Here is a 15,993-nt window from a genome sequence, read left to right on the forward strand (position 1 = left end):
GAAAAATTAGGTTCTTCGTTTAAGTGCGATATTAGGTGTGAGAGACAAACTTCAACTTGAAGTGTTCGTGTAAACAAACTCCTTTTTGTGGGACTTGACACAACTAAGATCGAGGCAGCAGAGCGAGCTATCTCATAGTGCAGTACCTGCATTACGTATCTTGCCAGTGCTTTCATTAGTCAGGGGTGCAATACGTGCACGGCTCGATCATTTACTGTCGTTCCAAAAAGGATCACTAACGATGACCCTGCAGTGAGCATTGTCTGACTGGACGGCAGCGCTTTCGGCCCGTGCCATCAATTTGACTCGCGCACTCTGGCGGTGTGATCGCCGACATCTACCAGCTGCCTGGCGTGGACCGAGGAATCAAGTTTGGTGGGATCTTCGCCGCCAACTCTCCTGTTCCGGTCTGCAAAAGCGGTGCTTGTCAAGCGCAGCATCCGGCAAAACCATCCCCGAATGAATCTATCAATTTTCTTTTTTTACGAGCTGTTAAAAAGTGCCCTACATCCGGGTCTCTGCGCCGCAGACTGCGCGTACGCTCGGCATAATGCTGGCTTCTGTCGTGGTGGAGGTCTGTGCAAAGTCGATTTGTGCCTGCCGCAGCCGGTTGCAGTTCAATGTCGGCCCCATGTTGAAGCGAGTCGGGAGCCCGAGTCGTTTACTGAGCCAAGGTACCACCAGCGCGTTGACCTGATCGGAATGCAACCGCTACTCTTGCTGGAAGTGTGCATCACCGCTCGTGTCTTGGCAATAAGACGATTTCTATGAATCGTCCGTTTCAGCATTGCTGAAACGGACGATGCTGAATCAGCATGCGATAAAGGCAAGTAACTACCAACCTGTCCCCAGTTGATCGTCGAGCGTAGCACGGGTCAGTCAAAAAACGCAGAACACTGTGTGTGCGGCAGCATGCGCGAGGCATCATGGGACCTGATGGAGCACAACGTGCAGCTCGTGTTCCTCTTCACGGTGATCTACTGGTCAGCTAGCAGGTGCGCAGCAGACCAACTAGCAAGTCACGATTCGCTCCAGTGTCCGAGCTAACGTTGCCATCACAGTATCATCTCCCAGCAGGTTTTGTCGGGCTACGTCTACGTGCTTACAGCCTCGAACGCCCCAGTAGGGTTCGTCAAGGGCATTCAAGGCCTAGCCCAGCTAGTATGTGCATTCCCAGCGGGGTACGCTGCAGACTGCAGCCGTCGAGATCGCATCCTCATAGTGGCGGGCATTGTTGGAGTCGTAGCTTCCGTACTGACGGCGATGGCTTTCGAACTCGCAGATATGCCACTCATTTACGTCGCGTTCGGACTGTGGGGCGCTTTCACTGCCTTCCAGAGTTCTGCCATGGAGGCTCTGTTTGCAGACTCGGTGCCAATTGGTCAACGATCAGCGCCGTTCACGCTGAAGTACGTCATGCGCAATGTCGCGCTCGTGCTAGGTCCGACAAGCGCTATATTGCTGCTGTGGAAACATGGTGATGTGTGGACACTGGCAGCGCTGCGGCCGGTTCTGCTGTTTGGTGCGTTTATCGCAGCAGTGTCGATGGTGCTTCTGTTTCAATTCAATGACGACCTGGCGTTTGAGAACCGGCAGTACGTGCTGGCTATTGAGCACGAGCTGAGCTCAATCGAGCGCAACTTCACGTCCGAGTACAGCGACAGAGAAAGCTCTGCATCTGAGCAAGGCACAAGCTTTTCACGCATGCCGATGCCTTCGACCAGTGAATTTTCTCAATTGTTGCGGTCATCGAGAGTTCCGTCCGTGAACAGCGGGTACTATTTAACCGCACCACTACGGAGCGATGATGGCGAGGATGTTTCTGTGCGCCGCCCAGTGATGGCCTGCTGGGGAATGCTCGACACCGCTCATGTTCCGTATCTGCTGTTCCTGTCGGACTTCCTCGTGAGCAACGGAACGGGGCTCGTCACTGCGTTCTTCCCGCTTTTCTTCTTGCACGAATACGCCTTATCACCCGTTCGAGTGCAGACGCTCTTTGCACTGCAGCCGCTGGTCATGGCGCTGCTGTCTTTCCTATCGCAGATGGCTTCGAGCACTACCGGGCGAATGTCCATCGTTGTGGTCACGCGCGTACTGGGAACGATTAGCTTGCTGATAATGGCAGTCTCACATGATGTGGCCGACCAGAGTGTGCTGTTCGTTTTCCACGGAGCATTTATGCAGTGCACGGAGCCACTGCGGCGTTCTCTTCTCATGGACTTCGTGCCCAAATCACATCGTGCCCGCTGGAACGCGCTGGAGGGATTGACGGTCGCCTCTTGGGCCGGAAGTGCTGTTATCGGTGGTATCATAGTCGACGCCTACGGCTATCGACTGTGCTTCATTGCGGCGGCACTCGTGTATATTTGCGGTCTTGCTCTTGAGGCGATGCTCATTCCATTAACTCGACATGCAGCTGAAACACCTGAGAGTTTCAAGCCTCAACGCGCTGAGGTTCATTAGCGACCACATCGACGCGTAGCTTCGTATGCCAAAACTAATTTCTTCAGCATTTCTTGCAGCCATCAGTAGAAATGATTAACACACCATTAATATTATGATCCATCATTCAAGCAGTCTATCGGCTCAAAGCGTTGTCTGCTAAAGCGTTCTCAATGTACTCACAGTTTACCACCGTGTTCTTCAATCCATGAGCGATGAGGAAATTAGTGAGTGCACGAACATTCTGAGGGTCATACCCATCGTTTAGTTCCAGTGCGATCTGTGTACACAGCTGCAGTTGAGTCAGCTCCTGCTTCGGTGTCGAAGCCGGCGAACGCTTTGCAACTGCAAAACCTCGGACGTTGTGAGTTAATCCACGAAGCATCTTGTTCTTGACTTCGATGGGAGCTGCGTGAGAAACCCGAATTACGACGTCACGGTCTTCCTCCACATACCGCCGTACGACTTGCCTCATTTTGACGTCTGCTCGTGAGCTGTTCGAGTAGACTTCCTTTGTGAACTCCTCGATAACTGTGTAAGGCTCGTCTAAGCTCTGTCGTACCGATCCACCAGACCAACGTGAACATTAGAACCAACACAATCCAGTCTTCACAACCTCGCCGCCACGCACCTTTGCCATTTTCTCGTAAAGATGTCCGTAGGCCATGTGCTTCTCCGCTCCCTTGAAGTACTCCCAGGAGGCTTGCGCAGTGTCTTGCAGCCCGAAAGGCAGGTCCTTGTACGTGGAGAACTCAAGGTACTTCCCATCCACGCCTTCACGCATATGTACGTCCCCCATCGGAATGGACGTTGTCGCCAACCCGTTCGCCCCAAAAACGGCGTCCATACCTCGGTACGCCTCGTCCAAAAGGTAAAACAGCCCGCGGAACTCTTCAACGTCGCCGCAGAAGTCCAGCACAGCTATCGCTGGGTGGCTGACGCAGCACTGGTTGATCAGCGACGCGCACTCGTTATTCTACCAGCCACCAACCATACAAGCCCCACCAACCGTTAGGCAGCCGCTCACACTCCTCTAGCTCTCCACAGCCATAATATCTCACCAGTTGCCGCGTCCGCTTCCGAATCAAGACGCCCAAGCTGTCCGCCACCTTCTTCTGGCGCTCCACCGCCAGCCTCAGCCGCACGTTATCGCACTCCGCCTGCTCCCTCCTCCGGCGCTGCCTCACGGCTTGCTCCTGCCACACACTCGGCCTCTGTTTCCTTGTAGTAACTCGAGCCAGCGCCCTCACGCCGCCCTTCTGCGTCTGCCGAGCCTGCAGCACCTGCAGGTCGAGCTGCAGCTTCTCCATCTGCTCGCGCAGGAAGGCGATCTCGCGCGTCTGCTCGTTGCGCGCGCGGTTCGGGTCGCTGTAGACGCCGGCCTGGCGCAGCAGCCGCTTCTTCTCGGCGCGGCGGCGGCGCTTCTCCTCCCTGGACAGAGGCTGCGCAGCGTCGTCCATTGCCAGCCCAATACTGAGCGTTGGAGGGACTTCTTGGCGGCGTTGGGGAGACAACACGCTCAGCGAGGACATGGCGTCGCCAGATTCGAACTCGAACTCGTCCACGAAGGACAGCGCCGCCTCGAAGACGCCCTCGTCGTCCTCCTGCAAGGACGTCGCCATTCTGGAGCACAGAGATTGGTACAGTGTACCGGCATTACTGAGTTGGCATATGATTGGCTGAAACTGTAATATCGAGAAAGTTCGATGGGTACGTCACCCGCTGCAGCCAAACAGCCCAATACTTAAGTTAAATACTTAAGAAGCGACTTGGAGCTACGCGACGTGACGTGTTGACCATGGCGTCCTCCGTGCCGCCGACCAGCGCCGCCAGCCTGAACGTGGGCTGGGACCCGTCGCCGCTGGCTGCGGGCGGCGACAGCGGCGGCTTCGACGCCAACTCGCTCATCGAGCGCACGCAGGAGGTGAAGGTGGACGTGAACGACTACTCGCGCTTCAAGGACATCGGCGCCGACCTGGAGGACGAGGACAAGTCCAAGGCGGCCGAGACGCCCGCCAAGGTGGCGCCCGCCGCCGACGCCGCCTGCCGCAACTGCAGCAAGCCCGGCGCCAAGCTCAAGTGCAGCGTGTGCAAGAAGGCCGTCTACTGCGCGCGCAAGTGCCAGGCCAGCGACTGGCAGTTCCACAAGCGCATCTGCAAGAAGCCCGAGCCCCCCAAGAAGCCCGAGCCGCCGCGTCGCCCGCCCACGTCGGCCCCCACCTCGTCCGCTTCCTCCTCTTCTTCAGCGCCGAAGAAGGCGACGTCAGCGTCGACTTCTAGCAGCAAGCCCAAGAGCTCCGGCGCATCGTCCGTCGTCGTGGCGGACGAGCCGGACCTGCCGGAGGACATGCGCGGCTACAAGAACGGGCTGCCGTACTTCCACCGCGAGCTGTCCAAGGAGGAGAAGAATCTGATTGGAGACATCGCACCTCAGAAGATCGAGACCAAGCCGGCGGAGGTAAAATCATTTTTTTTTTCTCTTTTTGTTTTTGGTTAGTGGACTGATGGGGTTGTTGTGTTCGTGTGTTATATTTTTATTTTTGCAGGCGCCTTCTTCGCAGCATGACGGCTCGGCGTGGAACACGGCGGGCACGTTTGAGGAGCGCGTGGTGACCAAGTGGGCCGAGGACAAGTGGAAGGAGGTGTTCACTGGCGCCACCTACTCGGAGGGCAACCTGCAGGCCACGCTCAAGGAGCCGGAGAAGATAACGGGCGATGCCAGCATCTGCGTCGTGCGCGGCAAGAAGCGGTACCTGTTCGACTTCAACTTCACGCTACCCTTCGAAGTGTCGATCAGCGGCGGAAGCACCTGCAAGGGCTCGTACGAGATGAACGACATCTCGAACGATGAGGACTACGACGTACGACTACTGCATGTTTCTGCCGCATATCGTGTTGCTTTCTTGTTTCGGTGCTGAGTCGATCTCGCCGTTTTGTGTTGTTACAGATCTCGTGCAGGTTGACCAAGAAGCCCAGCAGCGCCTCCGAGCAGAGTGCCGTGCAGGCGTTTGTCGCGAAGAATGGCAGCGGCCTGCAGAAGGAGCTTGCCCGACTCATCGGTGTGTTTGCGAGCGACTTCCAGGAACAATAGATAGTGCCATCATGGCAAACAGAAATGAAAGACAGGCAAACCGTGTTGATATTCAAGACCTAGTGAGGGATACGGCACGTTTACTGCATGAAATACAACAACTCATCATCGTTTGCCTTTGACTTCCATGCGTATTCACTCGAGTTCATGACGCCGAATACAACACTTGAGGGGCCAAGTTGGGGCTAATCGCGTGCTCAGAGGTAAGACTTTGACGAGCGGCGATCATGCCCATGTGACAACTCTGGAATATATCGTATCCTTCCAGCAAGCCGTAGATCGTTCCGCCTACCATGCTGTCACCTGCGCCAGTGCTATTCGTGACGGGGATTTCCACGCCGGGCAAGTGAACCATCGTGACAGAGTGGCCTCCATGGACGTGGTGCATTCCCCAAATCTCAACAGGAAAATCGCACTCATCCACGACCTCCCGCAACTCACGAATAGATTCATTGATCGACGCAACCAGCACACCATGCTTACCGAGAGTGACCAAAACATGCTTAGGTCGCTTGGTATCGCCATTCGCCATAGCGAGCAGAGCTGAAAAAACATACGCGGGCGTTAGCAGCGCTAGCATGCTTATCAACTTCAACATGACAAGCAGTTACAGACCTGTAATGAGGTCATTCTTGAGGCGAGTCATATCTTCCTTGGGAATAATGTCCGAGTCCTTGGTTAGTGGGAAGCGCTCATCAGTGCTCTCCGAGCTCACACCTGCGTCCTCAAGCTTTTGCCGAATTGCCATACTTATGGCATGTAGTTCATCAGCGTTCGGAGACATGTACTTCATGGAAGACACTCCGTCGCCCTCCACAACACGAAGAGCCTTCTGAACCGAGGTGGGCTCGAACCAAGTATCTACGCCGAGACGCGCACTACGTTTGAACAGATCTCCGATAGTACTTGGAGTCAAGTTGCCGTCCGCGATGATCAGCTGTGCCTTATCAATCGTTTTGTCGGAAATGCTGCTGCTCTCCTGGTGAGCCAAAAACGACATGGGGTTAGACACACATTCATTCGATTCCCGGTAATACTCACATACAATCGACTCGAACGCGCTCATATCCGCAATAGCAGCATCCATGTCTCCTGTTGAATCAAGGACAGCAGAATACACTGCTGTAGCCAGCTTGTCAGAAACAGTGATGCCACTGGTATCCAAGCCAAGTCTCTTGAGGTTCTCCAAGAGGACAGATCCAGGTGCATCATTCCCAACGGAGGAAACGAGCATAGGATCCAGCCTGAGCCGATGCAGACACTCAGCAATATTCCTTCCCACTCCTATAACAAACACAGTCAGCCACGAGATCACTCTCACACAAGTTGTGGTTTGAAATCGCACCTCCACTGGACTGCTTGATGGTTCCGATGTTGGAGGTGCCACGGATCAGTGGTGACGCAGACGAGCTGATAATGTCTAGGACTAGGCCGCCGACAACCAGCACGAGTTTACCGTCGTTGGATCTTGATGAGGATGATTTCTGTCATGAGCAGAGGTGTTTCGTTAGACCATACTAGCAAATACGACCGGAGAAAGAAGATGAACTAACCTTTGGAGTGGAATATACAACGCCCGCTTTGGCAGTAGGATCTACCACGCCGCCGTTTTCCAAGTCGAACAGCGCGCATGCAATCTGCAACCAATCGCAACAATGGAGTCAGTCATGAAATGGTATCGCTCCGCATTACCGCAATACTGACCTGACTGCCGACAATGGCATTGTTGTTGACCAGGTCGATGTTAGACGAGAGCGAGACACCCTGAGTGATCTCATTCACTCGCTTCAAAAGGTAGGGCGTCACAGCCTGGCCATGGATATTCTTTTCCACGACCTCCTTAAGACCGAGCTAATGCATACACAACATCCCACACAATTAGCTTGCTGCAACTGGTACACCGCAAGCGGATCAGACGAGGACACTAACCTCAATGGCCTCATTGATGACCTCAGTCGGCACTGGCTTCGGGTTTGGGACGGCAATGATGTGGCCGTTCGGGAGCTCCAGCGTCTCGCTTTCATAGATCAACCGCGCAATGTCCTGAGGCGTATCCCGGCGAAGGTGAGCCTTCTCGCCGCTGTCCTGCGTAAAAAACGCCGGGAACTGGTCCGTCCTGTACCCGATCACGGGGACGCTCTGCAGCACCAAGTCACATCAACAGGATAAAATCAGTCTCGCTTTTCTTCAACATCGCCACTCATTCACAAACCGCACGTGAGTCTCCAGAAATTCCAACGTGCGCGGGATGTCGAGAATGGACTTGATGCCGGCGCACACCACTGCCACCGGCGTCCGCGAGAGCTCCAACAAGTCCGTCGAGATGTCTTGACACCAAACAACGCACCCGTCAGCAGCAATAGTACGAACAAACCCCATCACTGGAGCTGCAACTACACGTGCACCCCACCCATGGTCTCCTCGCAGAAGCGGTGCACGCCCCCGATGCCTCCGGTCACAAACACCTTGATCCCCGCCGCATGGGCAATGCGCCTGCACCACAACGCACCACAACGGTCAGTAACCACATCTCGCCCCTCTACATACCGTCAATAGCCGACGTACATTGTGCTGGAGACGGTGGTGGCGCCTACCACCTTCTTGTCCGTCACGGCGGCCGCGATGTCCCTCGTGGAGCACTTCTTGGCGCCGGCGCCGAGCTCCGCCAGCTGCGCCAGGTCGCGCTCGCCCAGCCCCACCTTGAGCGCCCCGTCGGCAATGCAGACCGTGGCCGGGCACGCCCCGTGCGCGCGCACGACCTCCTCCACGTGCTGCGCCATCTGCAGGTTCTGCGGGAACGGCATGCCGTGCGAGATGATGGTGGACTCGAGCGCCACCACGGGCCGTTTCGCGCGCCCGTACAGCGCCTCCGCCACCTCCTCGCTCAGCGCCAGGCGCTGGCTCAGCGCCGAGCCGCTGCGGCGCCACATGCCAACTAGAACCAAAGCTTCTGCTGAGTCCTCGTGCGCTTGCGGCCGAATTGCCAAGTGATGGCGCAAAGCTGCATGGTCTCAGTATCCTCAGGCACTTCAATTAGGTTCGAGCGGCGACGTCGCGCGCGTCGACAGACGCATGTTTTATGTGGTGCCTCACAGTGGTGCACATACCGTACAGTGGTCTACACCATTTAATCATGTACAAAACACCAATTGCAGCGTGTTGTACCGGTGTACCACCACCATAGATCCCCCGCCATTAAGACCATCATGGGCTTCTCGCACTCGCTCGAGGTGCTGTACGCGCTGCTGCGGCTGTACGCGGGCGGCGCGGCGGCGTCTCCCGCCGTCTCGGACCTGCCCTACCCGCACCTGCAGCAGCGGTTGCAGCAGACGCTGCGCGCGGTGGCGCTTACGACGCTGGGCGCCGTCGTCTTCCCGCTACTGCTGTTGCTGTCGCTGCCGCTGCTCTCTCCGCTGCAATTTCCCGGTTTCACGGCGTTCCTGCTGGTCGTCGGCGTGCTGTGGGCTGCTGCAGTTGCGCACCTCACGCTCCGGTTCGCACTGCTGCCCACGCCGCGCCGCGCTGCTGCCGAGCCGGTCGCCAGCACGCGCGGAGGGCTGCAGACGGCCGTGTGCGCCGCCGTGGACGCTGTGACGCGTGCGCGTGAGCAGCCGCAGTTACCCGTGCTGCTGCTGCTGTGCGTGCTGCACTCGTACGTGTGGAAGCTGGCGCTGTACTACGGCATGGCGTCCAGCGCACAGGTGGCGGCGGACTTCGGCTCCTTCGCAGTGGCTGGCGGCCTCGTGGCCTTCGCGTCTTTCGTGGCGGTGGAGACGAGCTTGGCCCAAGATCCGTTCGTGCTGGATCCGCGCGCGGCCTTCGTGCGGGCCATGCAGAGAGACGTGGTGCGCGCAGCGAGGCGCGGAGTGCTGGTGTACGTCGCTGGCCGCGCGCTGAGCTGGCTGTTCGGCAGTGGTGACGAGGTAAAGATGCAGGAGACAGAGAGCGGCTTCTTCGCGCTGCACGCGTCCAGAGTCACGTTCCAGATCACGAGCAGCGTGCTGGAGAACCTGGCCATCCTCAGCGCGGCGTCGGTGTTCCGTATCCTGCTGTTCCGCGCGAGCTACCAGGTGTTGGGCGGCGCGTTTGGCGACAGCAACAACTTGTGGGACTCGCTGGCGGTCGTGAAACCCAAGGAGGGCAATGTTACTACTGCTCTTTTTGCCACGGAGGTTGCTGCCAACCCTCAGATCAGCACGCCGCTGAACGAGCAGTACCTGCAGGGTCTGCACAAGCGCATGAGCGCAGCGGTGAGACAGATCTCGGAGAAGAAGACACCCAAGGCCCCTGCGGATGCGGAGGACGTGGAGACGCTAGACAGCTTGTTCAAGTTCGAGAACCTGCTCACGGGCTGCAAGTTTGATGCAGCTGCACGAGAATCGCTGTTTACTTCTCGGGGCCGATGGAATGCGCTGTTCAACTCGACGACTGCGGTGGTCGATGCATTTACGCTCATGGTGCAGCTGCTGAACACGCTAACAGAGAGGAAGGGATCTGCTGGAGACAACTCTTCCACGGGTGCGTTGGCTCTGGAGCAGTCCGTCGCTTCTTTGGTGCGCTTCTTGAACTCGCAGCAGGACGCGCACCCGCTGCTCCTGCTTCACCAGTACCCGCACCTAGCGAACCTTCGGATCTCCGCCGCAAGTGTTAAGTCGCCCATTAGGTTTTTCGTCGAGTCCAAGCTGCAGTTTGCTATTCGTCGCTTTGTGATGGAAGAGGCACGCCGACGCGTGTTCCAGCGTGCGAAGGTCGTTCGCGCTGCCGAGTCATTGTTGTGCCACCTCGTGAGCGCATCGCGTGCAGAAGACAAGCAGGGATATGTTCAGGTATGTGTCGAAGTGCTTTTGTGAACGCCACCCTCTGTTATACTAATCATTCTCGCACACTTTTGTATACCACAGCACACTGTGCCGGCAGTGCTTTCATCACTGATGGAGTGCCGCAATGCGCTGGAAGCGTACATGGAGACGTGCCTGAAGGAGAGCAGTACTAATGATGTTTACGTCCAAGAAGCCACTGCTCTAGCAAAAGGTTTGTTTGCTTGCTTGTTGGTTGCAAGTGTAAAGTTGGTGGGCTAACCCGCGATCCTTTATTTTACAGGAATCGACAGCGGTATTTATCGCATCACGGAGGTATTTCAAGGCGAATTATCCTTGTTCGAGTTCCCCCCAGGCGTCAAAACGGCGCTGCGTGCGTACGCGAGCTTTGCTACTTAGAGAATAGTCTGGCGATGACGGTTCCGATAAATGAACGGCGCCATTGCTTTCCGTTGCTGAGGTTCTCCTCTTCAAATGCTTTGTTTCGTCTATTAAGCGGATTTTTGAAAATCAAAGTTGCCTTTTGCTAACGCAGCGACGAAGTCAGCCATTGCGATGCACTGTACCAAACACAAGCTTCGTGTCAGTCGATAGCATCACGTAAAAAATGGTGCTGCCAAATTTGTACCTGTTCGTCCACTGGGGCGTTGGGCGGTATCCGTTGCATGGCCTGGATTGCTGCAGACTGGCACAACGCGATCAAAGATGCCGCATTAGCGCCATCAGTTTCTTCGACGAGCTTTGCGAAGTCAACATCTTGGCTCCATGGCATTTTACTGCGCTGAATTTCAAGAATGGATTTGCGCTCGCTGGCGTTGGGCAAGCCAACATAAACAACATTCTCAAAGCGGCCTGGGCACGCCAAATACAGTCAAGCACGCCAGTTAAAATCAGTCAACGGACAGATTTGTATCACGAATGTGTACCTGGTTGGAGGAAGGCGGGATCAATTGCAGATAAAGCGTTGGTTGCTGCAAGAACAAATATTTGGCCAGTTGAAATGCTGCCCATTGCGGGAGGTTCAGTCGTGTTGCTATGCATCTCGCTGTCGTCAGATACGGCCTTCACAGCATCAAGCTCCATAAGAAGCTGTGAGATCATCCGAGATGTTGTTTGTCCGGCTGTTGAGCGATTGCCGAATAGTGATTGGAATTCGTCGATGAAAATCATGCACGGACTTAGCGCCCGGGCTGTATCGAAAGCGCGTGTAATTGCTTTCTCACTCTCACCAATCTCAGCCTTCATAAGGTCGCTAGCTGCCAGGTTCAAGAAATTGCAACCGCTCGCCTTCGCTGTTGCTTTGGCAAGCATAGTCTTTCCTGTACCAGGAGGACCATGTAACACCATGCCCAATGGCGGCGAGATTCCCATGCGGCGAAAGACTTGCGGCTTCTCCAGTGGCCACACCACCATCTCGATCAAGTTTTGCTTGACGCACTCTAAGCCGCCAATATCGTCCCACGACACGTCAGGCACAGAGGAACTTAGAGTATCCGCCCCATTGCTTGTGGAAGAGATCTTGCGCGCAGTTGCAGAGATCTCTGATTCAAGTGCTGCCACACTTATATCTTCGTTGTCACTTTGGGTAAGACGTACGCCAATTTGTTGGGCGATCGCGGCAATGTTGCTTGGCCGCTGGCCGTATCGGACGGCTAAAGACATCAGGAATTCGGGTCGCAGTGTATTCGACGACGGAAGCAACGACGTTAGCAAATCCAATGTCCATTGCTTGTCAGGAACCTATGAAAGTACATACACTCTAGATTAGACGATAGCCTGGGAGCTTCAGATAGCATATGCGAGCCCACTTACATCGAGAAAAACTTCTTCAGTGAACAACTGTCGCACTTTTGAGTGGAGAGTGCCGAGTACCGACACAGTTCCAATTACAGCGACCCGCACAGACTCCGATTTTTCTGCGTAACATACCTCAACGCGGTGAGTTCATAGCAAGAAGAACACAACACAACAAGCAAACTTACGAATGCTCTCAAGACAACTGACGAGTCGACATACAAGCGTGTACTTGGTTTCATCCAGCGTCATCGGGAAAAGCAACTCCAGGTCCTCGAGCAGCAGCACGCACGGTTGAATCCGCAGGGCAACCGAGAAGAAATCTTCAAGTCTCAGTTGTGGAGACGCCAACAATCCACCGTCAATTACAAGCAAGTTCGCCAGCAGCTCCTTTGCGATCTGATGCACCAACGTCGTCTTTCCGGCGCCACTCGGTGCATGCAGCAGCAACGAGTGAGGAGCAGCGATAGTTTTCGCCCCTCCATGTGCATCGTCACCGCCCGGCATCTCCACTCCACGAAGAGCCATGGCCACCAGTTCTTTAAACCCTCTCGCATGAGCTCCAACCGGCTGATACTTGGGTTCCCCTCTCGACGATGCAGTCGAAGCAGACGGGAACATCAACACCAACGTTTGATCCGTCACAACTCCGCCATCAAACTCCAGTGCACCGTCCTCCGCTCTGCGTCCACGGAAGAACGCCTCGTACGTCCATCGACCGTAATCCAGTCCGTCACTTTGCAGGGCAATGGAGCCAGCTCGTCCACTAAGAATCCGTCCACGCAGCAAGCTCCGCACGAACGGGAGTGCCAGCTTCGGCTGGCTGTCGCCCGCGGGCGCAAGCGCCAAGTACTGCACCACTCTTACTTCCGATGGCGATATACACTCCACCTCCACTCCACCTCCTGTTTTCACTGCGTTGCAGCTTCCTTCTGTGTCTCCTTCGGGCCAGTGGTCGATGCGGACCTTGACAGCTCCGTATTCCTCAAGTTTCTCGTCGATTTCCAGTCGAAAAACGCGCATTCGATGCATTCCACAGCGTCGCAACGACACGTAGCACCCCCACGCAGCATTCAAGCTCCTAAACGTCGTCGGCGACACGTACGCGGCGCTGGAGATGTCGGCGGACGGCGCCACCTCCACCTCCACCCGCATTGGGTCCAAAGCCAAAGTATCATGTCACTACCTTCTCTCCCTCTCTTCAGTGACATCTCCGCGCCACACCATCCGTACACATTTTGCATATACTAGTACACGCCAATGACCTGGGTCGTGCCCAAGGAGGACGCCGTGACGCTCGGCGAGCTGCACGGCGAGCTCTACAGCGTCTCACAGCGCGACGACGCGCACGCGGGCGACGAGTTCATCCGCCGCGGCGGACGTGTGTTCCCGCCGGCGCGCGTGGCCAGCGCGCGGCCGCGGCCCTTCGGCCAGCGCGAGTCGCTGACCGACGAGCAGGACGAGGACGGGCTGGACTCGGGCGCGCTGCGCCTGCTCAAGCGCGGGCTGCGCGGCGCGCGCAGCTTCCTGCTGGACGACGAGCTGAAGCTGCTGAACGCGGCGCTGGAGGCTGCGGGCGGCGCCGCGCACCGCCTGCTGCGCGCCGCGACGGGCGCGGAGGACGAGGAGCTGGAGCCTCTGGAGCCTGCGGAGCTGGCGGCGGACGCCGGCGAGAGCATCGTGGACCTGAGCTGGCACCCGACCAGGAACCTGCTGGCGGTGGCGCAGCTGGACGGCGTGGTGGCGCTCTACCACGTGGAGAGCGCGACGTGGGACGCGCGCGTGCTGGAGCACGCCAAGCAGGTGGACGTGGGCAGCGTCGAGTGGGGCAAGTTCACGGGCGACACGCTGGCCGTGGCCTGCAGGTTCGGCGTGTTCCTGTGGAAGGTGCCGCCGAAGGAGAAAGGTGCGGCGTTGGTGGGGTGGGTCTGAGCTTTGGTGGTGACGTGTTGCTGATTTCTTTTTTTTTTTGCAGAGCCTGTGCTGCTGGAGATCTTGAAGCACCCGAGCAACGCGCCGTTCAGCCAGGTGTGCTGGAATGCGGACGGCAGCTTGTTGGCGGCGTTCGGGAAGGGATCCAAGGCGGTGATTGTGTTCGACGCTGTCTTCTCGAGGAAGACCGAGCTGCAGAGCCCGTACAAGCTGTCGGCGCTGCATTGGTCGCCTACTGGCGAGTATTTATTCGTGACCACAGAGTAAGAGGTGCAAAGTTAGTGGGTTTTGCCGAAGCCGGGCTGTTTGCTGATTTGTGTGTATGTGCTTGTCGTTATTCAGAAGCGGCGTGTCGTTGATGTGGGAGACTCTCACGTGGAAGAGGGAGACGTGGGAGGTTGCGGCTGGGGTACGTTATGCTACCGAAGTGAGTGTGAGCACATTCGTTACTGCTGTACTCAGTGTGCCGTTCTTCCTCTTAATATTGCAGGGCTGCGGATGGTCGAGCGACGGTCGGTGCATGCTCGTGGCGCTTCGTAATAGCGCTCTCCTGTACCCGTACATTTTCCAAGACTGCCCTCCTTCGATAGGTATGATACGCTGTTGACTTCATATGCATGGAAACAAATACTTACTTGCTTATGATTTGGTTGATGTAGACGCACAGATTAGTTCACCGGCTCTTGATTTCGATGAGAAGGAGCTGTTTTCGCTCGACCGAAGCACCTCAGCGTAAGTTATCGCTAGGATTTTAATGTCGTTGCTCAGTGGCTGACTACTTGTTGTTCATAATCTCAGCATTGTTGGCGGCAACGTTCAGAACATCGCTTGGGACCCGAGTGGAACAAGGGTAGCAGTCACGTATAGGACCACGGCCATGGGTTCCCACCAAGCTGGTACTTCGAAACTGGTCGCCATTTTCAGTGTGGCTTGGGAGCCTTTCCTCATTTTCACACGCAGGTTTGTGGCTTCTTGCTTCATTTCAGTTATCGAAGCGCATGTACTAACATGGATACGTTTACAGTGGCCTTTTGCGCGGGCCTCCTAACGCCGGCGTACCGCGGAAGCTTGCATTTGCCTCGAATTTCAAGCATGGAGCGCTGCTGAGTGTTGCCTGGAGCAGCGGCTTGATCTCGTTCCACCCGTTCTATTTGCAAGACCCCAAAGCGCCGTAGCTTCTTCCCCCAGTGAGTCGCATTAGAGACGACGTGCAGCCAAAGGACCATGCAGCATTAAGACGAAGTGTCCAAATTGAGAGCTGCTTTATTGCATTGCGGCAGTTACAACGCTGGTGGGCTCGCGTGTATTTGGTCCGTGTTTTCGTTGAAGGCATCAGCATGAGTGCCCACGTGAGGGCTCAATGCCGCGCAGGCTGCGGCGATCTCGGAGACCCAGAGCAGGATTACCTCTGTGTAGACTGTCATGGCGACCAGGTTGAACTCCGCCAGCAGGAGGAACTTCGGAAGTACATGGCCAAGGAGGCCAGGGTGACAGTTCCCGAAAACGAGGAGGTTATCACATCGCCACCGTCACCCGTGAGGAAGTATCGGGGGCCTCGTCCAGTTGATCACGCGAAAGGTAAGCATTACCCTACATCCGTAACCTTTTGCCTTTACCTGATGAATTCAGTAAGCTAGCCCTTGAGGACTTCTTGCGTCGCCATCGGGAACAGGAACCAAACGTTGTTGCCAGAGAGCTGACGTTCCTGAAGCGAGAAATCACAATTCGTGAGACGAGCAAGAAGCAGCTTCGTAAGTACATGATCGCCACCGATGAAGAACAGCAGGTGGATCCAAAGGAATGGGGTCGATATGAGTTCGGTCCTCCAAAACCGGTGCCAACTCGAGATATCGAGGAAGCCGTGGAACTTGCAGCGCAGCTCAAGGTTTACTGCCGTTGGCGAAGGATTCAAGTACA

At 56.1% G+C, this 15,993-nt stretch overlaps 7 protein-coding genes across 7 annotated transcripts; 4 read left to right on the forward strand and 3 right to left on the reverse strand.

Annotated features, from left to right (window-relative positions):
- Positions 1–912: 912 nt before the first annotated feature.
- Positions 913–2,463, forward strand: IUM83_00267 (Major Facilitator Superfamily (MFS); the record flags this gene model as incomplete). Its single annotated transcript, XM_067924027.1, has 2 exons — positions 913–995; positions 1,062–2,463. The coding sequence occupies 2 exons, from the start codon at positions 913–915 to the stop codon at positions 2,461–2,463; spliced, it is 1,485 nt and encodes a 494-aa protein (XP_067788538.1).
- A 115-nt stretch (positions 2,464–2,578) lies between these two features.
- On the reverse strand, positions 2,579–4,064 carry IUM83_00268 (putative lysosomal beta glucosidase; the record flags this gene model as incomplete). Its single annotated transcript, XM_067924028.1, has 3 exons — positions 2,579–2,995; positions 3,074–3,418; positions 3,504–4,064. The coding sequence occupies 3 exons, from the start codon at positions 4,062–4,064 to the stop codon at positions 2,579–2,581; spliced, it is 1,323 nt and encodes a 440-aa protein (XP_067788703.1).
- Positions 4,065–4,240: 176 nt separating this feature from the next.
- Positions 4,241–5,533, forward strand: IUM83_00269 (hsp90-like protein; the record flags this gene model as incomplete). Its single annotated transcript, XM_067924029.1, has 3 exons — positions 4,241–4,900; positions 4,989–5,303; positions 5,390–5,533. The coding sequence occupies 3 exons, from the start codon at positions 4,241–4,243 to the stop codon at positions 5,531–5,533; spliced, it is 1,119 nt and encodes a 372-aa protein (XP_067788558.1).
- Positions 5,534–5,678: 145 nt separating this feature from the next.
- Positions 5,679–8,463, reverse strand: IUM83_00270 (putative indigoidine synthase A family protein; the record flags this gene model as incomplete). Its single annotated transcript, XM_067924030.1, has 10 exons — positions 5,679–6,076; positions 6,149–6,512; positions 6,579–6,817; positions 6,879–7,017; positions 7,087–7,170; positions 7,238–7,384; positions 7,463–7,672; positions 7,751–7,860; positions 7,944–8,026; positions 8,099–8,463. The coding sequence occupies 10 exons, from the start codon at positions 8,461–8,463 to the stop codon at positions 5,679–5,681; spliced, it is 2,139 nt and encodes a 712-aa protein (XP_067788950.1).
- Positions 8,464–8,739: 276 nt separating this feature from the next.
- Positions 8,740–10,749, forward strand: IUM83_00271 (uncharacterized protein; the record flags this gene model as incomplete). Its single annotated transcript, XM_067924031.1, has 4 exons — positions 8,740–10,051; positions 10,337–10,359; positions 10,435–10,564; positions 10,634–10,749. The coding sequence occupies 4 exons, from the start codon at positions 8,740–8,742 to the stop codon at positions 10,747–10,749; spliced, it is 1,581 nt and encodes a 526-aa protein (XP_067789207.1).
- Positions 10,750–10,841: 92 nt separating this feature from the next.
- Positions 10,842–13,299, reverse strand: IUM83_00272 (atpase aaa; the record flags this gene model as incomplete). Its single annotated transcript, XM_067924032.1, has 6 exons — positions 10,842–10,910; positions 10,979–11,202; positions 11,277–11,412; positions 11,947–12,090; positions 12,163–12,266; positions 12,333–13,299. 6 exons carry the CDS (start codon positions 13,297–13,299, stop codon positions 10,842–10,844), a joined length of 1,644 nt encoding a protein of 547 aa, XP_067789489.1.
- A 105-nt stretch (positions 13,300–13,404) lies between these two features.
- Positions 13,405–15,251, forward strand: IUM83_00273 (aladin; the record flags this gene model as incomplete). The annotated part of the gene is made up of 7 exons (XM_067924033.1): positions 13,405–14,050; positions 14,120–14,339; positions 14,419–14,485; positions 14,567–14,666; positions 14,736–14,808; positions 14,875–15,036; positions 15,101–15,251. The coding sequence occupies 7 exons, from the start codon at positions 13,405–13,407 to the stop codon at positions 15,249–15,251; spliced, it is 1,419 nt and encodes a 472-aa protein (XP_067789127.1).
- Between the last annotated feature and the right edge of the window lie 742 nt (positions 15,252–15,993).

The sequence above is a fragment of the Phytophthora cinnamomi genome, assembly GCF_018691715.1.
Source record: "Phytophthora cinnamomi strain GKB4 chromosome Unknown Contig53, whole genome shotgun sequence".
Lineage (NCBI taxonomy): Eukaryota > Oomycota > Peronosporomycetes > Peronosporales > Peronosporaceae > Phytophthora > Phytophthora cinnamomi.